At 39.8% G+C, this 25,639-nt stretch overlaps 1 protein-coding gene and 2 long non-coding RNA genes across 3 annotated transcripts in view; 1 reads left to right on the forward strand and 2 right to left on the reverse strand.

Moving 5' to 3' along the window:
* Positions 1-6,307: 6,307 nt before the first annotated feature.
* LOC145710785 (uncharacterized) lies at positions 6,308-17,700 on the reverse strand. Its single transcript, XR_014135081.1, has 3 exons — positions 17,624-17,700; positions 6,493-6,573; positions 6,308-6,446 (listed from the first exon to the last, which is right to left on the reverse strand). It is a non-coding gene; the product is annotated as an uncharacterized LOC145710785 (long non-coding RNA).
* A 1,426-nt stretch (positions 17,701-19,126) lies between these two features.
* On the reverse strand, positions 19,127-19,453 carry LOC145710784 (uncharacterized). Its single transcript, XR_014135080.1, has 2 exons — positions 19,370-19,453; positions 19,127-19,325 (listed from the first exon to the last, which is right to left on the reverse strand). It is a non-coding gene; the product is annotated as an uncharacterized LOC145710784 (long non-coding RNA).
* A 1,721-nt stretch (positions 19,454-21,174) lies between these two features.
* The window catches only part of LOC145710759 (adenylate cyclase type 10-like), a 95,616-nt gene continuing 91,151 nt past the window's right edge, over positions 21,175-25,639 (forward strand). The window contains exon 1 of the mRNA XM_081788481.1: positions 21,175-21,268. Coding sequence (XP_081644607.1) covers positions 21,223-21,268 — 46 coding nt within the window. The 5' untranslated portion in view covers positions 21,175-21,222. The remainder of the gene's footprint in view (positions 21,269-25,639) is intronic.

The raw sequence follows: 25,639 nt of genomic DNA on the forward strand, positions 1-25,639 counted from the left end.
TTGAAAATCCTGTTCACTGTTAACTCGAGTAAACAGAGTGAACTGTTCACTCTGCCAGAAATAAGGAAAAAAATTTTTTGCATAATTTTTAAAGTCAAACTAGATTTTTTGAGCTAAATAACACTTATTCGCCTCAAAAGAGACGTTGCAAGTAGTGAGACGATAATAAATCGTCTCTCTCGATATATCTTACTGCAAAGTGTATTCTCGTCATGAATTTTTTAAAGAATACATTCAAGAACAAAATTTTTGCTCTTCCACCACAATTTTTTGCTGAAATTTCGAGTCGACAATAACAAATCTGCTCTAGAATTTGTCAAAACCCGGTGAGAGAACAGAGTGAAGAGTTCACTGTTCACTCTACTTTTCAAAATGCTGTTCACTGTTCACTCTAGAGTGAACAGAAATTCAAATCTCTGTTCACTGTTCACTCTTAGAACAGTGAACAGTGAACAGCTCACTCTGTTCACTCTGAGTGAACAGCAAATTTCGAACCCTGATCTAGGTACCCGCCGAGAAAAATAAGTGGTCGATATTCTATCCCTTTTCGAGCAAAATATTGGGACTACCGATGAAAGTAGGGGTTGCCCTGGACTCGAGCCCGAATTAGCGACACAAAGTGTGCCTGTTTCGCTTTTTCATTAAGCGGAGGACCACGCGGAGCCAGCTGGAAGAATTCCTTTTACGAAAAGAAAATCCTCTCACTGAACCCTTTCATTTTTGGATTTCTTTTTCATTTTCTTCGAAAAGCTTTGTAAAGTGATAAAATGATTTTTGTTTGAGGCTTTCATTAATTTTACATCGCAATTTGTAAAGAGCGCTACTTTTTCTCGCGCCTCTCCGCTCTCTATTTCTCACGCCACGACAGCGCTTACTTCAAGGTCGCATATTAAAATCCGAAGATCTTAAAACAAAAATCTGAAAAACAGGATTTGTAGAACTGACGATTCTCTACAAGACAGTGTAATTTTCAAAAATTTTGGATGAGAAATGTCGAAGAAAATGTCATTTGAAGGAAACTGGCAACTTTCAGATAGTTCCTCTTTGACAATCATTACCAATTTTGCTGTGTTAGTAAAAAAGACTTTGATTATTCAGAATCTTTTTGAATTGTGAAAAAATCTTTATCCGTTCAGATTTTACGGCCTCGTGAGAAACAGGTTCTGGCGGAGCGCGGATCGAGAGAGCAGCGCCGCGCCGAGGTATACCATTACCCTTAAAACAGAAAGAACTCATTTTAATTGGTCATACAAAAGGCATTTGAAAAAAAATTAGATACAAACCATAAAAAAATTAAAAACAGGGACAATATAAATTTTTACATCAGATGGTGCTGGATGGGGTTGGGGACGCAACTGAGAATGATCAACTCAGTGTTTTCCCAGCCTTAGTCAAAAATTTAAAAATCAAGGGACGGGGCTGAAACGGCCCGAAGGGCCGTCAAGCCCCTTAAATTTAAAAATCAAGGGACGTGGCTGAATCGGCCCGAAGGGCCGTCAAGCCCCTTAAGGGTACGGGTGTCGGCGAGGCTCTAACTAGGGCTCAATTCCTCGGGATATGAAAGTGGTGGAAAAAATTCGCCTACATTAGAGCAAAGATTCATCCTAGTTCTACATTTTGTCAAGAGGAAATTCGGATTAATAAAGATTTTTTGTTTTAAAAATTGGCTCGAAGTCGTGATCTCGACCTAAAATGATGAAAATGGGCCTAAAAGAGGCTTCAATTCCGAAGAAATGAGCCTGTAAACATACCTTTTTATATTTTTATGTGAAAATTCAGACTCTGATCTTAATTTTGTCAAGAGTTTTGAGATTGAATTACATTTCGTATGGAATTGAATTTTTGAAAAACTATCCTTGTTATTACACCGAAAATTCGCATTTTTGAAACTGAGCTACACATTTTCGGCTCTAAAAACGTTTTAAGACAGATTCACATAAAACCGAGAATATCATGATGATCCTCATTCTCCAAGCTTTCTAAAAAGCCCTGGATGAAAAAAATCTGAGCCGAAAATTTTTTTTCGGTTATTTTTTACGAGAGCATATTTCGTAAAATAACAATGATAGCAGCTGACAATTAATTATGACTCGAGCTTAAATTTTTTGTAGAATTCGATAAAATACTTTGTTTTTATCCACATTATATTATTACGGGCGATAAAAAGCCGACACCCGTACCCTTAAATTTAAAAATCAAGGGACGGGGCTGAAACGGCCCGAAGGTCCATCAAGCCCCTTAAATTTAAAAATCTTGATCTGCTCTTGAGGGAGTCGAATATCGCCTTCAAGCTTTCTCTTGGCTCGTTCAAGGTCCATTCGAGACTTTTCTCAAGCTCGAGGGCGATGTTAATCGACCTGCTGTTCGAGTTTTCCCTTGGACTTGGTGAGATTGACGACCTTTTCTTCTTTTTTTGAAGATCTGGTCGTCTTCTTGAAGAGCTTTCTTCTCCTTTTGTAGCTTGTTAATGGCCTCGCGAACAGAGGCAAATCCCTCGGAATTGTCCTGGGACTTGTTTTCAGTCGCATGCTTTTCTTTTTCTATCTTGGCAAGAGTCAGTTCAAGATGAAATAGTAGCATTATTACCCTCTAAATGTGAGTTTATAGAAAAGAACCTGGTTGAGTGGAGAGCGATTTCGCTTAGCGAGGTGAGGGCGCTGGTTCGAATCTCTGTTTTTGATTTTTACCCCTGATTCGAGCGCGATCCCTCGTTTTCTATTGTAAAAATGTCATCTTATCGCACCACCAAATGTTAAAAACACCACCAAAAATATTTTTATTCAGTTCCGCCATCGCTTTGGTCAAAAGTGAGAGAGAGGTGAGGACATTTTTGCCTGGGACAACAGCGCCAGGGTGGCCAGACTCTGGCCGCCAGAGATTATCTCCATATACAGTTAATTATGGAATTTTGGACATTTTTGTCCGAAGATTTTCGCAAAAATGTCCAAAAACTTGCTACAGGCACTTTTGAAAGGTTTCCCAAGAAAACCCCTTAAAATTGCAAAAATGTCCAAAAATTTGATGTCCAAAAATTCAATAAAAAACTGGTTTGTCCTCGCCTGGTCCAAATCCTCGCCTGGTCCAAATCCTGCCTGGTCCAAATCCTTGCCTGGTCCAAAATTGAAAATGGACCAGGTAAGGAAATTGGACCAGGTAAGGATTTGGACCAGGCGAGGAATTTTAATTTGAAAAATTTTGAAAACAAAAAATGAGTAACCAGACCAAAACAAATTTTTCTTGACCCCCATCCGAGACAAAAATTTAAAATTCTGAAAAATTTTGAATTAAATTTCCGTTTTTTCAAAATGTTCTTATAAGTTTTCCCCCTTCGAGAATTTTTTTTGAGAGAAGTATTTGAATTCTTTTTAGATTTATAAAGATAACAATAATTTTAAGGCTAAATTGGAGCCAAAAAAGATGATTTATTCCTAAGAAAATGGTCACGTGGGAAATTTTTCAAAAAAAAAAATATTTTTTCTTGGACTAAAAAGTAGTCCCTGGTGTACCTTATCAGATTTGGGCTGAAAGAACAACAAAAATTGATGACCAAAAATAACCATTCTGACTTCAGCGGGAACAGTAAAAACGCCTGGTCTGGGACGGCGTGTGCCTTTGATCTTTAAACGGCCCGACCGTCCCAAACCAGGCGTATTTTTGACCGTCCCAGACCAGGCGTTTTTATTGTACCTAATTTTAAGCCTTCAAGGCTTATATTAAGGGATCCTCCCTGTTTCTTCAACTCTGTGATAAGGGTCCATGTTTGACATTTTTAGATTCTCCGTTTTCTGAGGATCATTTTGAAGTGTCACAAGACCCCCTTACAAACATCTTTCCCCGAGATCTTGGCCTTCAAAAGTTGCAAAAATGAATATAAAATGTACTAAGCGTGAAAATCGGATTTTTTCGGTTTTTAATGACATCTAAATATGCCATATAAGGGGTCTTTCGAAAGCTTACCGAATCTGCCAATTTAGAAAATAATAACCGCATTAGAAATTTTTGCCCATTGGCGCTAAAAAGCAATGAAAGACCAAAAAATGCCAAAAATGGATAAAAATAGTTGTTCAAAAGAAATTTTCTAAGCCCGAATCGGCTGAATTTCTATTCAAAAATTGCCTAAAATGGCGTTTTTCGAATTTCTTGAGTTTTCCCTACCTCATAGAGGTAGGTTTGCCTTGAGCAAAATATATCTCTGTACTAGAGAATAACAGATAGCACACCAGCTTTCAAAAGAGCTATTGAACGTCCCGATTCATAAGCCCAAATCGGCTGAATTTCGAGTCAAAGATGGCCAAAACGGGGGAACCCTTTAGGCTTTATCAGGCTCTGAGCTTTCAGAAATCTTAGTGCAAACCCGTTTTTGGCCATCTGGGGCGCTAAAAATTGGGTTGAAAACTGGAAATTCCGGAAAACTCGACGAGCTGGCCTTTTCAGAGGTCATTGAGCTGAGCTGAGCGTACCCTAATTAGAGCTGAGCTGAGCCGTTTTTAACTGTGCTTTTAGTAGTCAAATTGTGTTATAAATTATAACTTATAATCATTCAGCTAAGCTAAGTGATAATTGTCTGAGCTGAGCAGATCAGATCATTTTCAAGAATCCTTGTCGAGCAACTGCTGGCTCAGCTCACTCAGCTCAGCTAAGCAAATTTGCTTCTAGGTTTTCTTAAACTGTATCATATAACCCCCCAACTTAGAAAACCGGACTTTCGGCCATTATAAAAAGTCAGCTGAATGGTGATGCAAGAGAAAAGTTTTCTACAAACGAGTAGAGCTTCTTGTCTAGGATGGGACCAGAAAAAATCTCACAAAATCTAAAGATTTTTGAAGTTCCTTCAAAAGGATTTTTTTTGTCGATTCGCGACATTTCCCCATTATTTTCTTATTTATCAAGTGAAACTTATAAGAACATTTTAAATGTTTATAATAATTTAATAAAAAAACGGAAATTTAATTTTAAATTTTTCAAAATTTCAAATTTTTTGTCTCGGAGGGGAGTCAAGAAGAAATTTGTTTTGGTCTGGTTACTCATTTTTTGTTTTCAAAAATTTTTAAAATTCAGATTCCTCGCCTGGTCCAAATCCTTACCTGGTCCAAATCCTCGCCTGATCCATTTTCGATTTTGGACCAGGTAAGGAATTTGGACCAGGTATGGATTTGGACCAGGCAAGGATTTGGACCAGGCGAGGACAAACCTAAAAAACTGTATGGAGATAATCTATTTTTCCCGGGCAATGCTTTTCTTTCATCGGTATAGTAAACAAGTACCCAGAAGTTCAATCCCGGGTTCAAAATTTCGAAAAAGTTCATCTTCCGGTAACTAGAGAGCATCAAAGTTCAAAAAATCAGTTTTTCTAAGAACAATATTTTCTTATTGTAACCATGCGAATGTACTATTCCGACCTTAAAAACTCGATTTTAAGATAAAAGTTTGAAAACAAAGATGCTCTTAATGCGGGGGTTAGAGTCTGGAGAGGGCCATTTACGGCATTATTGGGGACCAATAATGAGAATTTTCAAAAATCATTTTTTCAATTTACAACCTAACCCTAAGCCTAACCCTAACCCTAACCTTGGGGAATGATTAAAATATCATCAAAAATATCAACCTACGCGTTCTTTAAGCGTAATATTCTTAAATAAAGCGGAGGACCTTTGCTCATGTCTTCCACCAGAAGAGGACCCTCTTCTTGGAAAAAGAGTTTATCCCTTCTCTAGAAGCGTAGGTTAATATTTTTGATGATTTTTCTCCAATCCCCAGAGATTCGAATGCACTCTTTCAGAAACTGGTGACCTAACATCACTGTAACCTTACTGTAAGGTGTGAAAGGCTTGACAAAATTTAATGCATTTTTCAAATCTTCATTTTCCATACCAATTGCGATTTTTGGTCTTCAGACCCGCCTTCAATCCCAACTCTCCATCATAAATAGAAAAAAATCTCCGAAAATTTCCGCTTGGTGGGGGTGTAATTCTCTCATTTTTTGCCTAAGAAAATATTTCGTAGCGAATTTCCTCATAAAGAGTCATGGGCGGCTCCGGGCAAGAGTGATCTCCCCTCCGAGAGAGGGATAGTAGTATATAGCGTAGCTGGGGTCCTTGTGCAGAGGCCTCTTCGCTATTGGCTTAAAAATTTTGGCGCGCGATTCAAATTTGTGCACTAGAAATGTAATTTCTCAATTCAGGTAAAAAATGTTCTCTAAACCTATCATTACCCATGTGCTCATAAATTGGGTGACTATCAACTCTCATCTTTTCAATTTTTGCAAATTAAATTTATTCATTTTTTCAGAACTCGTCTTTATGGTCTTTGGCTCTTTGGCTCGCTTTTCCAGATTCTGTCTTGTAGTAAGTGTTAAAACAAGTGTATATGCTTTATCACCCTTTTCTAGAGCTGAGAACTTCTTCTGCTAATTCTCGGATGACGATTTTATGGTTTGCGACTGGCATCTTTAATTTCGGGGCTAATCAGGTAATTATTCAGCGCGTAACTTACTTGATTATCGATTCGTTGCGCTCCAATTGATTTCACTTTCAGCATAAAAGAACTCGGCTGCAGAGCGATTCACAACATTTGCTAAAATGACTTCGTGAAAAATAGAGGAATTTTTATGCTAGAAATATAAAATGACTTCGCGTAATCTAGCATCATTCTTGAGATAAAAATCAGATGAAATGAACTCGTAACCAATTTGACCGTTGCTATATTAAATAAAAGATAATTTTTATAAAATGATTCACCATTTCACAAGCGCTAATTCCACAAAGAAGAATTTTTTCAGAAAGCTACAATGAAAATTTTCAAAAGAGGACTACAATCAAGTAAGTACAGCATCTTTCCGAATACAGACTCATCATATTTTAAGTAAAATGCAGCGACTGATGCAGGGGTCTGGATTCGCTTTGCGAATTCGCTCATGAGCGTAGCGAAGCAGAGCGAAGCGAAGTCGCTTCGCTTTCGCTTTTGAAATTTCAATTCGCTTCGCTTCGCTTTCGCTTTTTACCAAAAATTTTCGCAAAAATTTCGCTCTTAACAAATCGTTCTAAGAATTGAATATTTTGTTATTTTCATCTGCTTTAGCGAAAGCTTTACTGAGAATTTTGCTTATTGAACTTAATTTGCACTATTCAGAGTTTTGCTGAGATCATTTGAATGTTTTCAAAGTAGCCAATATTGACAATAATATATTGTGAGCTACGCTGAGCTGATGAGTGGTCACTGTTTTCCGGGATAACTTTTCCCAAGTCGCCAGAGATATCCGATTGCCGAACTTGGGGAAACGGCGACATTGGCAAACGGCGACGTGAATTTTTAAATTGATTGATCATATACAGTGAAAACCCAAAATTTGCCCACCCAAAATTTGGCCGCTTTTTGTCTTAATCCGCCTTTTTTGGAAACTCAAATCAACCCAAAATTTGGCCGCTTTTACAAAAATAGAAAATTTTTCATCAGAATTGGGTCCAAATTATGCTCTTTCTGAATATTTTAAGCTTTTTTAAAGTGTTTATATCATTTAAAATGACTAAATTCTTATAAGAATGTCTTCCAACAAGCAAAAATTTTAATAAAATTCATCAAAAATGTGAAAATCAATGATTTTAAATCATGCCGATTTTCGAAAATTTCGAAACTTTGATTTTTAAAGGGGAAACTTGGCTACCCGGCAAAAACCCAAAATTTGGCCGCTTGTTTCGGGAATTTACATCTGAAAACCGGTCAATTTTTGGGTTTTCACTGTAATATGATTCATATAACTTTAACTATTGCCAATAACTTATTGGTTACTCCACAGTCAATCCCGGCTTCAACAACTTCGATCCTGGCTTTTCAGACGTCATTTCTGGCCTCTCATACCGTCAGTCTCGGGATGAACGTCCAATAACCCGGGATCGGCATTGGATCGGCATTTATTCACATTGCAGTTTGCCCAAGATTTAGGTTCCCCAAGTTGGGTAAACGGTGATTTGGGGAAACTGCATTTGGGCAAATGGAGATCACTCGAGCCACACATCCTCTTCAGCTGAGTTAGATCAGAAAATTCACGATTTCGCTCTTTCCGAAGAGGGAGTCCGAATGCCCGAAAAGAAATAAAATTGAAAGCGAACCTAAAATGGACACTTTTTCGAAGGTCAAATATTATCGGAAAATTTTCGCTTTTTAGAAAAATTTTCGCTTCGCTTCGCTTTCGCTTTCGAAAATTTGATTCGCTTCGCTTCGCTTTCGCTTTAAATTTTTGAAAAATTTTCGCTTTCGCTTCGCTTTCGCTTTTCATTTTTGGCCAAAATCCAGACCCCTGGCTTATATTTAACCCTTATACCGATGAAAGTAAAGCATTGCCCGGGAAAAATCTCGTTCTCCATATATGGAGAACGAGATTCGGCCACCCCCTGGCGCTGTTGTCCCAGCCAAAAAGTCCTCACCGCTTTCTCACTTTTGACCAAAGCGATGGCGGAACTAAATAAAAATAATTTCGGTGGTGTTTTGTCTATTTTATGGTGCAAGAAAATAAGAATTTTTACAATAAAAAGGGACCACACACGAATGAATAGACAATTCAGAATAGAAAAAAGGGAGGACAGAGGGCATTGAGCTCGCGCCGATCGCGCACGAAGCAAGAGCATTCTCCACTCAACCAGACTGGTTTACCCCAAAGTTAAACTTATAGGGGTATATTGAAACTTTTCTAAAGAAAATTTCAATAAAAATGTTTTAAAAAATTTTTTTAATTTTGTTGGGAGAGAAGGCCTGACTGAGTACCCTGAAAACCTGACTGAGTGAGAAACCCTGACCTGAGTGAATATCAGGAAAAATTTTTCGAACCCTGACCCTGACCCTGTTCTCAGGTTGCCGAGCCCAGCCACTTAAAAATTGGACCACAGGGAACAGCCCCGTCCCTTGATTTTTAAATTTAAGGGGCTTGACGGCCCTTCGGGCCGTTTCAGCCCCGTCCCTTGATTTTTAAATTTAAGGGGCTTGACGGCCCTTCGGGCCGATTCAGCCACGTCCCTTGATTTTTAAATTTAAGGGGCTTGACGGCCCTTCGGGCCGTTTCAGCCCCGTCCCTTGATATATAAATTTAAGGGGCTTGACGGGCCTTCGGGCCGTTTCAGCCCCGTCCCTTGATTTATAAATTTAAGGGGCTTGACGGCCCTTCAGGCCCTTTCAGCCCCGTCCCTTGATTTTTAAATTTAAGGGGCTTGACGGCCTTTCGGGCCGTTTCAGCCCCGTCCCTTGATTTTTAAGTTTAAGGGCTTGACGGCCCTTCGGGCCGTTTCAGCCCCGTCCCTTGATTATTGAATTTAAGGGGCTTGACAAAGGCTGGGAAAAGGCTGAGTTGATCATTCTCAGTCCCGTCCCCAACCCCGCCCGCCTCCATCTGATAAGAAAATATATAGTGTCCCTATTTTTAGTTTTTTTATGGTTTTTAATTAATTTCTTTTAGTTTGTTTACAGTCGTCAGGGGCCTGACTTAGGCTTTATCTTTGGTCAAAATAGTGACTCAAGACCTATTAAAATCAGTTCTTTTTGATTTTAAAACCTTTTTAATTTCTTTAGAAAGCTCTTTTAAGAAAATGAAAATTTTCGATTTTCTTTTCAAAAAAAAATTTCATTATGAATGTATAAATATGAATATTTTTAGTTCCCCTTTGATCACGTGAAAAAATCCAAAAATGCGAAAGTTCAGTGTGAGGATGTTCTTTTCTTAAAAGGGAAGTCTTCCAGCTGGCGGGTTCCTCCGCCGCGGAGGCTCCGCGTGGTCCTCCGCTTAATAAAAGCGAAACACGCACACTTGGTGTCGCTTAATCGGGCTCGAGTCCAGGGCAACCCCTACTTTCATCGGTATGTTATTTTGAGTACCATCGAACCATTATTTCGGGGAGCTGTTTTTCGTGGAATAATCCTAGATATGTACCATGTTATAGTATGACTATAACGTATATGCATTCTGATAAGCCTACAGAAACTATGCAATTTCAAACCATAGTTACTATGCATAAGAAGTTCATGGTCACCTCGAGAATCTCACTCACTCCTACTACTTGGTATCTTTGGAGGGGTTTTCGGAGCTGCTCACGGAAAACCGTCGGAGCTGCCGACGGAAATCCGTAAGAAATTATGGTTTTGGCGGACTATATAAACGAAGCAGGCACTTAGAATTGGCATCCGAGTTAGGGGGCGCACTGGTTATGTCGCCGAATGTCGCCGAATGTCGCCGAATGTCGCTGAATGTCGCCGAATGTCGCCGAATGTCGCCGAATGTCGCCACTTGTTTTCGAAAAATAGGAATTATGAAAAAAATTTTTTGGCTCAAATATTCAAAACAAACTTGTTCTAGAACCGTAAAAGGCGGGAATAGTAGGAGGCGCGGCAATACAAGTGTGTCCAGCCCGACCAGTGAGTTTCCTACCACAAATTGCGCGGAGCGCTTCCTTGCCTCGAAATTATGCGAAAACAGTTCTAGAACAAGTTTGTTTTGAAATTTCTTGGTTAAAAACTAGTTTTCTTTGCAAAAATCCTGGTTTTAAAAAATAGGTGGCGACATTCGGCGACATTCGGCGACATTCGGCGACATTCAGCGACATTCGGCGACATTCGGCGACATTCGGCGACATAACCAGTGTCGACCAGTTAGGGGTCACCTTCAGAAAGACCTAACTAAGAGATATCTGTACTATGACTGTACAAGCGCTAGTCGCGGAATAAAACAGAGCTTTTTAGCTTTTTATACAAATTGTAGTGTTTTCTTATTTGAGACGCAAAGTCGCACTACAACATTTGGTGTCAGAAGTATAAAGAGACCCAGCCTCAGATTAAAAGACGAGTGGATGAAAACTCACGCTAACCAGATGCCGCTTTCAAAAATCACTCTGATTTTACGACAGCTGCAACGCGTGCGCTTTACCTCGCCTAACTTCCTTTCAGACTTGCATTAAAAATTCAAACTTGCTATTGTTGCCGCTCAACCGGAAACTATGTCGAAAATCGAAATCAAGAATTCAGTGTGGACTCCATCGCGATCGAAGACAGGTAAAAAATGAAAAATAAAGGAAAAAGAGAAATCGAGAAATAATCATCAAGTTAGAATTTTTTTAAAGTATAATTGCCAGGGATTTTCACAGCAAGCGGAGCTCGCACCCATAATGGCAGTCACCGATAGAAAATCCTTTAGGCACATAAATTTAAACTTAAAATTTGATTCAAGATAAAATTATAAATAAATAAAAATTAAGAAATAATAAATTATTATATTTACGTTAAAGCTGTTTTAAATAAGATAATCAATAAATAAATATAAATAAAATTTTTCATTTGACATATTTTTTCTCAAATAATCTTCTTCATTGACGAATAGGAATGACGATTGCCGCCTCAGAGCTTTACTGCTTCTATGCTTACGAGCCTAAGGGCTACAAACAAGTGCTTCAAAGATATGTATTGCCCAAAATTCAGTACATCGAGGTCGACTTGATATACCGATGAAAGCAGACTCAAATCCGGGGTTACGCCGCCACTGCAAGTCTCGAAATTTGTGATTGGCTAGTACCAAAAGATTGTCGCCAGGGGGTGGCGACAATCTTTTTATCCAGGGTAAAGGCCTGCTTTCATCGGTATCTGGACGTCGAAAAATATAAGAAGATTTTGAGCTCTTTGCTTACATCCAAGAGACTCGCGAAAACGTGAAGCAACATCTGGGAGGCTTCAAATTTAGCGAAAGAGAAGCATGGGCTGTTTATGAGTTCTGGAAGACGAAAGAATCGAAAAAAGATAGTCTTTTATTCTGGATCAGCAAGGCAACAACGATGGCAACAATCTGTCGTGGACACCCGGAAATGCGACAAATAAGCAAGAGTATAAATAAATCCTTCGACTTTTGTTTCAATGCGAAAAGGCACATGTGGAGTACCGACAAATTCAACGGTTGCGATCGCGACGTCGAGAAACATTACACAGAACGCGATCATAAAAATTTTCTAAAAACTGCAATGTCTCTTGCATTGAATTCACGCGATACAGGCGCTGGGGCTCAGACCACTCAACCGAGTCGACAAGAAAATGAGGAGCAGCAAAACGTTCAGGCATCATTGGTCGTCCAAAGTGTGCAGCGCGATAAGTATGTTCAACTTGCGCTTGAACCTATTCCCACACCGCATCAAACTGTAGTTCCGATAGAATCAGCTCAATTCGTGGAAAATGCAGCTCAGGAACCGGCGAATCCAAGGGAAGGTCAAGAGCTTGATGTTGAGCAACAACCATCACCAACACCCTCGAGGATTGAGTCCGAAAACATGTTTGAAAATATTCTCCAACAATCACAATTCAATCCCAAAAGCGACTCTTATAGAGAATCAAATGCTCAAAATCCAACGACTCCAGTTGCAACCGAGCCGCCAGTTCAACCAACGAAAAAAGCAAGACATGCTGGACCGAAATACCCAATAAATGTTTTCGAGATGATTTCTCCAACAAAAGAAGAAAAAGAATCAGCCCAACCTGAAAAACAGAAGGGAGACGAAATCAACAAAAACATCCCGCGAAGGGTTGAGGAGCTTAGTGATCACGATATCGACTTCTTTTCTGGATTTCTTACTCATTAACTGTTAGAAAATTTTCTTCTTCGACTTTCTTCGATTTACTGTCACCCATCAAGTACGCTCAATATCTGGGCTTATTTTTTGTTTTAAGACTCGAGATCTAAATGGCGAATCTTATTCGAACCACACATAATGTTGTCAAAGAATGTAAAGAAGCGAAGATTCTGTTGCTTACTGAGGAAGACATAAGTGGCCCGATTGCAACTGCTGTCAAAAAGCGAATATCGAAGGAAGTTTCTTACTGGTCACATTTGAAAATTCCATGGTGGGACAAAAATTCGCGAATAACCACAAGCAATGGGAGAAAATGTTAAAACAAGCAACGGACGTTCTAGAAGATGAAGACAATCCGGTTGTGTTCGTCGACAGAGACCTCTGTGCTCGCGATCCCAGCCACTTTAAGGCCCTACTGGATGAGATACAAGCAAAATCAAGAACAAAGAAGCATGAAATAGAAACAGAGGACATACATTCAACATCGGCGTCTCAGACAGCCAATCAAGCGCCCGCAACAACCATTCCTCAGAAAAGAGATACCGAAATAGATCTTTTGAGGAGTGAACTGAAAAGACTCCAATTGGAAAACAAGGAAAAAGATGCATTTCTTAATAAAACGAAAATCCGGGCTGCAGCGATAGAAGAGGAAAGGCAAAAGAACATCGAGCTACTAAACCAATATCAATCACTCCAGCAGTCGATGATAGGAAGTTTTAAAAAGGCCGCAAAATTCATCAGAACGAAAATAGATAAGGAGGCTGATAGTAGTTCTGAATCGACAAGGGAAGAAAAATCAAACACCGAGTCTGACTCAGAGTCTGAGCCAAATTCACAGTCTCAGTCTCGTCCTCAAAAGAAACATAAGGAAGAAAACTCGCGGTATAATCCCTACACGAGACCTCAAAAACAACAGGAATACACAGATCAAAAAGACAAGGGAGTAACAAGAAAAATCAATCGAGAGATTAAGAAAAATCAGAAGAATCCCAAGTCAAATTTTACGGAAATCCAGGGAAATTCAACCTCAAAGTCTGGCAATCAAACGAGAGAATCTCGTTTTGGGAACATCTGTCCCGAAACAAGAGTGCTTTAAGGAATGCGAGAGAAGGTGGCCTCACGGACAGTCAAATGGTGTCACTGTTTATGATGACACTTCGACCTGAAGACTACTTTCTCGAAGAACTTCTTGAGAAAGAAGAGCGTCAAGATTTCGAACTATTCCTAGAAACCATTGGAAAGCATCTTGCTGGAACTTCAAGCAGCATGATGAATGAAATATTGAGGGCAAAACGACGACCACAAGAATCGCTGCTTGCGTTCTTCATCAGACTGTGCACGATATACAAGGCATCGTCCGGAAAAAATCCAAAATCACAGGAGGCTGCGATGTTTCTGTACCCGGTGATTAGAAACAACGCCACTAGAATACAGAAAACGGAACTGAGCAGGGACCTCGAGGCTGGTGAATTGGGCAAAGCAGCAATAACTTTTGACCGACTGCGTGCAGCAATTAAGGTGGCTCAAGTCATGGATGATTCAAATTTTCACAATGAACCAGCGGAGCTCACCTATAACATAGAGGAACGAAACTACTTTGTTCAAGGACATGCACGAAATAATGGGCGAGTGGCGCTGCCAGAGACAAAAGCAAACGCTTCTCAAACCGAGGGTTAGAACCCTGAGAACAGACGTCAGTCAGGAAGACACTTCGGATCACAATGACATCATTCCTGTGAACTGACGTAAAACGATTGATCCGACGCCAGAAAATTTGGCGGAGACATTCAACGAGACGCGCATTGATCTTTGAGAAAGCTGCGCTTAAAATTTATTTCGCGAAGAAAATCTGGAAGAACATGAGTTCTTGCTCAAATGAAGACGAAACAGAAGGCTTCATACATCTGATCCTGATCTTTGGGATGGGTACTATTGATGGATTTGATGTTCAATTTCAGTGAGTTCGAAGCGAATTTGACGTCACGTATTAAGGCTTCATGACCCCTGTTCCAAAATATTCCTGGCCAGAATGGGTTCAGGAGTCAAGTGGGTTAAAATACGCAGCAAGTAACGCTGAACCATTAAATTGATCACTTTAACTCAAAGTCAGACAAATGCACTTGAAAAAAAGAACTTATGAACTCCTGGAGGGCTTGAAAAAAGTGGAAAAAAGCTCGGATATACAAATATTGGAAAAAATACATGCGAAATATGTATTTCATATCTCCCGTCGAAGATCCTAGACGCCACTTCAAAGTTCTACGCTCTGTACAAGCGAATGAACAGGTCTCTCGGTGATGTGGAAGGAAACACGTATACGGTATGATCAATCGGTAGATTAAAGAGTGAGAAAACTCTGTCTAGGAGGAAAAGGAGCCGTATCAAAAGACGAATTACAAATCGGCAGGAAAACACGCTTGAGGATATAATGCGCACGAAATAGAAGACTGAGCAAGCGAGGCCGGACAAAGGGCGAGCGGCTGCCGTTAACGAATTATCTCAAACAAGTCCGGGGCCACAGGGAGACGAGAGCTTCCCGAAAACCCCGTGCTTATCTTCGATCCAGACGATGAATGAGAAACGACGGGAAAGAGATTTTTTTTTTGCGAAATTCATCAGTGCTTAACCCTGTCTCGAGCATTCAAAATTATCCTATCTCGAGCGCGAGCACATGGCCGTGAGCTCGCCCATCTAGAGAAAAAATGTCATTTCTTTCTCTCTCTTGTCTGTGCAAAGGGCATTAATTGCAAGAAAGCTGGTCTGTAAGACAGTAAATATAACAGTCCTGATCATCGCAAGCCTCATTTCGGTCATTTTGGGGGTGACCCATCCCGATCCGACCGTGAAAAAGGGTGGTCGGCGCCGACCCTAGCCCTCAGCACAGACAAGAGAGAGAGAGAATGAACAGACATTTTTTTTTTCTCTAGATGGGCGAGCTCATGGCCGTGTGCTCGCGCTCGAGATAGGGTTAAGTAACTCCAGAACCGATCTGCAAATTAACGTTTAGAAAGTCATGGAGAATTACAAGTTAAGACTGATGAGACAGCATAAATTGAAAAACAAGGAATCAAAAAGCAATTATCGATAATTAGTTAGATTAATCAGGAAACACAAAATGCGAAGAAGATACCTGAATGGAAAAGTTCCAAGAAGCAGTATCGAAAAGAATCCAAGGAAAGCAACCGATCAAGACATTATGAATAGAATCCACTAAGATACTGATGATTCTCAAGATACTTAACTGCGACCTTGAATTCATAGCAAGCGGAAGTCAACGTTTTCAGTGTTTCACGGAAAGGATGATTGAATTGTGGAAACTCTTAAGTTCATCAAAAAACAAGACTACTTTTATTTTCTACTGGCGAGCGAAAATCAACTTTTCCGGTGTTTCATAAAAATCATTATTGTCGGTGCTACAAATAATATTTGCTCTTCCTCTTTCAGAAAATGTTCACGACAGCCGAATTGATTCAAACAGTTGAAGAAATGGGAACAAAGATTTTGAGGCATCAAACACAGAAAAGAAGCGAGCCATCGAGATTTACAAACAAGCATTGGAGGACAAAGAACACAGATGCAGAAGAAGACGAGTAGAATATGTGGCTGCTGCAACCTTGTTCATAAGCCTCCGGGAAAATAATAAGATAATCACCCTCAGAGACTGTTATGATAAATGCAAGGGAATGAACAACCGAACGATCTCGCAGACATATGAATTCTTGAAAAGCAAACTTAGGGAAATTGGAAGTGGAGAATACCAAGCCCTCAAAGCTTCACATTACATAGACCAACATCTTTGTAAACTTTCAACAAGTATATATCGAACAGCAATGAAGATCGCGAAAGAAGTGGATGATCCTTCAGTAAAATCTTCACGAAAAGCAAAAGCTGCTGCGTGTATCTTTTACGCATACAAACACTCTGAAGTGCCAAAATCGATGAGCTTGATAGCGAAACTAACAGAGTGCCCTCAGTCGACTATTGCAAGAAACATCAAACACATAAAATCGAAGATTTCGATCATACAGCAAGTAGTTCCAAAACAACAATCAACAAGAGATGGTCATGAATGCGATCATCAATCATCGAATCAACCGGTTAGAGAAGTCAACAGTTCAACCTCAAATGATATTCCTTTTGTATTCTCAAATACGCATACGAATCTCCAAAACAGCGATTCAAATCAAACCTATGCCGCCCCAGATTCGATGAAGGATGCCGTTCGAATGTCCGAGAAGACTCTTCTTGAGCTAAATGTGAGGGAGGGAAGGGTAACGAAAATTCGTTATGTTAAATTTCAGCCCAACACCCAGTATCACCATCTTGGTAAGGATTCTGCTCATCATATCCAGAAGTCTTAGGCATGCCGAACCTACTTCATATCCGCCGGCAATTGGGAAGAAAAATTTTAGTGTAACCGTCATTTAGCAATTGTTTATTATGTCATGACCGAATCTCATCGTTTTGGAGAATAAAAAAACCGTGAAAATTAACCTCAAAAGCAGTCGAAACATGTTGTATCTGCTTACCGAAATACTTAAGAAACTGGATCTTACTTATCGAGCATGGAACTTTCAACCTGAATTAACAATTTATCCAAAGTGTTAATTGACGAAGTTGGGGAAAGTGTTATAGTATGACTATAACGTATATGCATTCTGATAAGCCTACAGAAACTATGCAATTTCAAACCATAGTTACTATGCATAAGAAGTTCATGGTCACCTCGAGAATCTCACTCACTCCTACTACTTGGTATCTTTGGAGGGGTTTTCGGAGCTGCTCACGGAAAACCGTCGGAGCTGCCGACGGAAATCCGTAAGAAATTATGGTTTTGGCGGACTATATAAACGAAGCAGGCACTTAGAATTGGCATCCGAGTTAGGGGTCACCTTCAGAAAGACCTAACTAAGAGATATCTGTACTATGACTGTACAAGCGCTAGTCGCGGAATAAAACAGAGCTTTTTAGCTTTTTATACAAATTGTAGTGTTTTCTTATTTGAGACGCAAAGTCGCACTACAACACCATAATACCTCTGACCGCATCGTGCAAGTACGGCTTCGTGTAGGTTATTTTGATGTACAGTCTTTTTCTGTAGTGTAGCCGTAAAACGGAGTCCGCCCAAATCAGAGTTTGAAATTTTCGTGACTCGCGAGCGGCTCACTTGAGAGCGAGCGAGCACGAGCATGATGCTCTTTGTGCTCCCGAGCACATTTATTTCATCGTTCGCGCTCTTTGCGCACGCGAGCGCATTTCATTTCGCGCTCTCGCTCTCTTGGCTCTCGAGCACTGGTCGAATTGTGCTCTTGCTCGATCGGCTCTCGAGCTGAAAAAATGACTCGCGAGCAGCTTTCAAGGGCTTTAAATGATTTGGCGGCCCCATGACTAATTCCATATGAGTCCCTGTCACAGGAATAAGCACCTCGCGGTGGGCATGTTTTATCTGTTTACTCTCGTCTTTTCGCATTCTGCTGTCGAGATTACGGACCTAGTGAAGCTTACACAAAACTGAAAACAACAAAAATAAAATAGGTGGTGGTCTAAACTTTGAAGTTCTTACGTGCGATAAGAACTTCGTGTGGCCTAAACTTTGATCGTTCCCATGTGTGATTCTTTGAGAAAGTGGCCTAAACTTTGAATTTCCCCGGAGGCACTTCTGCCATCGGTGACTAGAGCACCGCCCGCTAAGGCCACTACGCTTTATGCAGACCAATAAGGTTTACGTTTTTCATTCAAGGTGATGACACACATAGAACTAGTCAGAGCGCCTCAGGGGAAATTCAAAGTTTAGACCACTTCCACACATAGGAAGAATCAAAGTTTAGGCCACTTTCTCAAAGAATCGCACATGGGAACGATCAAAGTTTAGGCCACACGAAGTTCTTATCGCACGTAAGAACTTCAAAGTTTAGACCACCACCTATTTTAGATCCTCAAAGAAATTAATTTATCAAAGCGAATAATTATGCGAAAAATTATTCTTTTAATTTTGCTCGCGAGCCGCTCGTGAGTCAATTCCATGGCGAGCACGAGAGCAGCCGCTCCCGCTCGTCTTGCTCCCGAGCATTTCTGACATATGCGCTCGTGCTCTCTGCGCTCGCGAGCGTGTTCAAATTTGGGCTCGTGCTCTTTTGGCTCTCGAGCCGACTCATTTTCATGCTCTCGCTCCCCTGCTCTCAGATCAATGATAAATTTTTGCTCTCGCTCTTTTCGCTCGCGAGCATTTGCGAGCATTTCAAACTCTGGCCCAAATGGCTTAGTTTTCCAAGATACTCGCCTCGTACTTTTTTAGTTGGTTCAAAAGCGAGTCTTCCATGATTTAAAAAGCTGTTTTTCGGAACCGTGCATGAGGCGCGCGTCGTTTTTCAAAAGCTCGAGGACTGCGTTCATGTCTCTTTCGAGCACATGCGGATTCGTTGCAATGTAGAAATAGGGAAAGTTGTATCAGCAGTCAATCTTGTACCGACCAAGCTGTATGCGGTCTATGTTTTTTATCTAAAGTAATTTTTAGTGATCGCTCTTTTTAGCGCAAAAACCTTGGTAATCGCCTTGTGTTCCTTTTCTAGTGGCGGCAAATCTTTTTATATCAGTGGCGGGATCCATGTCAGACAGAAGCATCGAGACGTGGTTGAACTCGTCGTATTTCCTCTTTTTGTTTCTCGTCACCATCGACTATTCTTGCTGATCGTTTGACGATGCTACGTTGGAATCTTTTTTCTTGCTCGAGCTTCTCAACTGAAAAATTAAAGTTTAAGTTTCAGTTACTAGCAGCTGCCAACCTACTGCCAGTTCGAAAGATATTAATTTCTTTCTAAAGTTTTCTTTCTAGATCCACAAAAACAACGCTTATGATCCACACTCGCTCCCGAGACCTATATTATTCAATTTTTTCATCAGAAGAATGTTTTTAAGGGGGCCACAATTATAACGGGCAAATTCTTCCCGCGGCCCACAATTATAACGCGTTCAATATTCTTCCCTGGACTCACTCACTGAATCTCCAGAAAATTTCATGAAGACTGGTACCAAAATAAATCACGCATAAGTACTTATTTTAGCGAGACAGCTTACGGAAATCACGGTTTTTGGTCTATTTTTGGCAAATTTGAGGAAAATCAATGGTGGTTGGTTCCGGCCGGAAGTGTCGTGGTACTGATCTTTTGGTACCATTCTTCATGAAATTTTCTGGAGATTCTTTTGGTACTGGTTTAGTACCGATTCGATAACAAAAATAGTACCGAAATTCAATACCGGAAGTTTGGTACCAAAATTTAAAAATCGAATGCGGTACGAATTTTTTCCTCGTAAACTCCATTTTGAGCCGTCAACCACTTCCGTATCATATTCCATTCAAAAGTTATTGAATTGCAACCTAAAAAAACGCGTCTTAGTGAGTCCAGGGAAGAATATTGAACCCGTTATAATTGTGGCCCCCTTATTTTCTCAGATATCGTCTCTTGAAAGTAAAGCATTGCCCGGGAAAAAGATGTCTCTACCCCCTTTGACATCTTTTGGCCACCCCTTGGCGCTGTTGTCTCAGCCAAAAATGTCCTCAGCGCTTTCCCACTTTTGACCAAAGCAATGGCGGAACTAAATAAATACTATTTTGGTGGTGTTTTGTCTAGTTGATGGTGCAAAAGAATAAGAATTTTTACAAAAAAACAAAAGGGTAAAAAAAGAAAAAAGGGGTGGAGGGCGCCCAGGTTCACAATTGTGTACCCGGTTCACAATTTATATTTCTTATATAGGTTTTTATAATTTTTTAGTTAAGTTTACAGTCGTCGAATTATCTCAGGTGCCTGACTCAGGCTTTTTCTATGGTGAAGACCAATTAAAATCAGTTCTTTCTGTTTTTAAAATTATTTTTATCTTTTAGAAAGCTTTTGAAAGAAAATGAAAATTTTCGATTTTTTCAAAAAATTTTCATAGCGAATCTATATGAATTTTTTTGTTCCCCGTCGCTTACGTGAAAAAGAAATAAAAAATGCGAGACTTCAGTGAGAGGATTTTTTCGTAAAAGGGAATTCTTCCAGCTGGCTGGTTCCTCCGCCGCGGAGGCTCCGCGTGGTCCTCCGCTTAATGAAAAATCGAAACACGCCCGCATGGTTTCGCTTATTCGGGCAACCCCTACTTTCATCGATATGTTTCACATGTCGCAAAGAGTCTTTTAAAAAGACTGTTTTAAACTTGGTTTGACTTTAAAAATTTAAAAAAGTATCGAAATTGGCAGTTTATGGTAGTCACTTGGCAGTGGCAGTTGCAATTTAAAAAAGCTGGCAGTCGCTTGGCAGTGCGCTATTTTCTTTCAGATTTCGAACTCTGCTTGTCGGTTTTTTCAAAAATAAATCTTAATTGGGCGAAACTAAATCGAGAACCTCAAGTGTCTTATTGGCAATAAGTTATTGCGGATAGAAAATGTTTAACGAAATGTAGACAGCCTTCGCGCTATTGTATATTTCTCTTAACACTAACATCGGCGCCGCTTATCCGATTTTCTGCCCTTTTGCTTCTCTAGCATTTTGTCCATCTAGAATGATTTTTGCGGTTCAATTATTATTTTCAATGATGAAACGATGAATTTCTAGAAAGAAGGAATAGACCACAATATCAGCAAAATTTCAGGAAAGCTGCAATGAGCGCTTCACGAAAATTAAATTCTAGTGTTCACCCGCTTCAGGGTATGTTTTATTGATTGCCATCACATGTTTCCGAGGAGTTATCCTGCCAAGTTTTTCTCATTTTTGAATTCTAATATTTTCATTTATCATACTCATCATTGTATCTTCTTCTCGCATCTTCTTTTAATGGCGATTAATTTGATAAAATTTAAATCAGGTTAAATGTTCGAAATTTTTGATAAAATGACTATTTTCTCAGGCGCGCCAGTTTTGAAATCTAGAAAGAAACAGATTTGCGCGCTACAGACAAATACAGTGGTTTTCCAAGATAAGAGGACCCGAAATAAGAGGACTTTTGCGAAAGTTTGGCTTATTTTGTTATCTGAAAAATTCGAAAATAAAAGGATTTTATTATTATACAATAAGAGAATTGTAACGTCAATGTGCATCTTTAAAAAATCGCGGTATTTTACCCATTTTCCCACTAAATATATGGAATCAGGGGTCTGGATTTTGGCCAAAAATGAAAAGCGAAAGCGAAGCGAAAGCGAAAATTTTTCAAAAATTAAAAGCGAAAGCGAAGCGAAGCGAATGAAAATTTCGTGAGCGAAAGCGAAGCGAAGCGAAGCGAAAAATTTTTCTAAAAAGCGAAAAAATGCGAAAATTTTCCGGAAATATTTAACCTTTGAAAAAGTGTCCATTTTATGTATGGTTTCATTTTTATTAGTGACGCCCGGATCGGTGCTGGAGATGCCAAGATTGATTGACGTCTGAAAAGCAAGGATCGAAATTTTTGAAGCCGGGATTGAAGATGGTGATGTCAGGATCAGGGTCTAGAGTGAACAGCGATTTGAAAATCCTGTTCACTGTTCACTCAGTGAACAGAGTGAACTGTTCACTCTGCCCGAAATCCGGAAAAATTATTTTTTTTTGCAAAATTTTTAAAGTCAAACTAGATTATTTTCAAGCTAACAAACACTAATAAGTCTCAAAAGAGACGTTTTTAGTAGTGAGACGATAATAAATCGTCTCTTCCGATACATATTACTGTAAAGTGTTTTCTCGTCATGATTTTTTTTTAAGAATACATTCTAGAACAAAATTGTTGCTTTTCCACCACAATTTTCTGCTGAAATTTTGAGTCGACAATAACAAATCTGCTCTAGAATTTGTCAAAACCCGGTGAGAGAAGAGAGTGAACAGTTCACTGTTCACTCTTCTTTTCAAAATGCTGTTCACTGTTCACTCTAGAGTGAACAGAAATTCAGAATTTCTGTTCACTGTTCACTCTAAGAGTGAACAGAGAGAACAGTGAACAGTGAACAGCTCACTCTGTTCACTCTGAGTGAACAGCAAATTTCGAACCCTGGTCAGGATTGATTGTCGGGAGGCCAATATATGAAGTTATAAGATCAATCGATTTAAATTATAATACATCGCCGTTTGTCCAATTCGCCGATTCCTCAAGTTGGACAAACAGAGATCTTGGGCAAACGGCGACTCAGGAAAATGGAGACCACTCCATTCGGACTCCCTCTCCGATTTTTCAAAGCGAATCCAGACCCCTGATGGAATAATAAATGGAATATATGGAAATATGGAATAAATGGAATACCAGTTAATCAAGGGCTATCCATAAATGTATTATTCGGAACACGCATGTTATGTCCCCGAATGTCCCGAATGTCCCCGATTTTGTTTTTTATAAAAAGTTTTATAAAAATTTGTCCGAACGAGCGAAAATTGCGTGGGCGGCCCTGATTGTCTAGTCACTCAAAAAAGATAATCATCATGCCATTGGTAAACATTTCGGGAGACACTGACGCCGGCCGCCCCCAGCCGCCCAGACTGACGCCGGCCGGTCCATTTTTTAAAAAATTTCAAATCTATTTTACCTATGTGAAATGATAATTTATTGTACAAAAACATTTTGAGTTATGGACCATAACTTATGGAACGATTTTTTTATGATTTCCATGGTATTACGTTGAATTTAGGTGATCTGGCGGCCCTTTCGCGCGCATTTTCTGGTAGAAAACTCATTGTGTTGGCGGGGCCCAACTCTCGCTCTACCTCAGAACGAATATCGGACCATTTCGATTTTACGAAAAACATAGTTTCTAGAATGTTTTTGTCTGACGCCGGCCGGTCCGAAGGGGGATGTTTTCAAAAAGCGGCCGGGGGCGGCCCTGGGCGGCCGGCGTCAGTGTCCCCGAACATTTCTGTTCTAGAAGAATTTACCAAATCATGCCTTAACAGTAGAAGGCGCGAAAAAGATGTGTGGCCTGTCAGATCAAGGAATTTTCTGCCATAAATTGCGCGGAGCGCTTTCATCTCCCTAAATTTCATCATTTTAAATATTTTCGCGCATTTATCAGCCGAAAACGGTCATTTTAAGTAATCAGGGTAATCACGTTAATTTTCAAGATGGGTAGGGGAAATCACTAATAATTTAGCTTTTTCTAGCTTAAAAGGGTGGGAGTAAAATACAGTTTTAGAATCTTACTTACTTACTTTCAGTAACCCTAACTAACCCTAGCCTATCCCCCTCGGGTAATTTGTTCCGTCATTTTTGCAGGTGCCCCTAACCCTAACCTTTATTTTAGCAAAATTTTAGCAAGATTACGTTTTTATCATCGGCTTACTTCATTTTTGCGAAATAAAGAATGAACCCAGAGATGATCTTCTGAATATGAGAACAGAAAATAGCTCGAGATTTTTGAGGTGAAAATTGATAAGGCACACTCATTGAATGCACATACCAGCGCAAATCAGGATGATAATGGAAAAACCTACCGAAATTTTATTGCTCAAAAGACATCAAATTCTGATTTTTGTTTCGGCTCGTACCGAAATATTTTTCCTAAAAACGGGTCTTATTTGTATAATTCTTTCGGCTGCCTGCCGAAATATTTATCATATTTGACCCCTCGAAAGTGATTTATATTTCGGTCGCTTTTACCGAAACATTTTTCCATACTACGCGAGATCACCCCCCACTATCAATTAAAGAGTCATGGGCGGCTCCGGGCAAGAGTGATCTCCCCTCCGAGAGAGGGATGAGGTGCAGGGCCGTACTCAGCAGCGCCGGGGGTCTATCCGACGCTGCGGCACTTCCCCACACTCACCCTCCTCACGAAGTGAGAAGAGCTTTATTGAAAATTTTCTTCAGTTAATAATTTGTGTAATCAGTATTTAGAACAGTCGAACAAAATACAGTTTCAATTAGGAACAGAAATTATAATCAAGTTCTTCTCAGGCAAATTTGTCGTCTAAAATTGAGACTCTCAATCGTGATTGAAATGTATAATGATGCGATGGGAAATTCACATATGACGCGTCCCATCATATCACTGTTTGACGTGACGTCGTGTGAACAGACAAAGGTTTGTCTTCTGATAATTATAATGATAAAGATTGTCTGGCTGACATCTCGTCTTTCCAACAAAATAAATTTCTTCTGACATAAAACTGCAACGATTTCAAGTGATCCTCTTCTCCACTGATCCACTTTTCTCCACTGATCGTCTCTTAGCAGCTACCGAATCTCTTCTTGTCTTCTTTAATATTTTCAATCTTCTTTCAAAAATACATTTTCATCTTAACAGGCCAATATCTTCACACGAAGCTCCAATCGAATTGAAAACAAAATATCTTGACCATCGGAAATTATAAGCAAATTTATAATTTGAAATCCAACCAAATAAAATAATTCCAATTTGTCCGCCATAAATCTCATCAATAAAGAATAAAAATTTCTAATTTATCCATTTCAGGGTCCCCATAATTGGCGAGGCTTCAAAATTCCAGAATAAAGATACAATAAGTTCCAATTTTTTCAATATTTCTGAGTCCAACGGCGGTCAAAAAATCGTATCCATTGATAATTTAGATCCAATAATTAATCGAAAACATCCAAAAATTCTTACGGTTAAAAGCGGCGAGCGGTCGATTCTCTCTTACAGCAGCAAGGCAAAAAGGATTTTTAAACCCAATCATCTTTCCTGGGATGTGAGATCTTTCACTTCAGTTCACCAGTAAAGAGTCATGGGCGGCTCCGGGCAAGAGTGATCTCCCCTCCGAGAGAGGGATGAGGTGCAGGGCCGTACTCAGCAGCGCCGGGGGTCTATCCGACGCTGCGGCACTTCCCACACAATAGTCAAAATGATCCCCAGCTTCTGAAGATTCTAAAACTGTATTATACTCCCACCCTTTTAAGCTAGAGAAAAAGCTAAATTATTAGTGATTTCCCCTAAAGATGGGGGATGTTTTTATTTTTTGAGAAAAATGGCGGGGACATTCGCGACATTGGGGACATTCGGGGACATTGGGGAGAGGCCGGGACATTCGGGACGTTCGGGGACATAACATGGGCCTATAAAATTACGATAATAAAATCGAATTTCCCTCTTACCACCCCCTATCTACAAG

This window comes from Oikopleura dioica, chromosome YSR (genome assembly GCF_907165135.1).
Source record: "Oikopleura dioica chromosome YSR, OKI2018_I68_1.0, whole genome shotgun sequence".
NCBI lineage: Eukaryota > Metazoa > Chordata > Appendicularia > Copelata > Oikopleuridae > Oikopleura > Oikopleura dioica.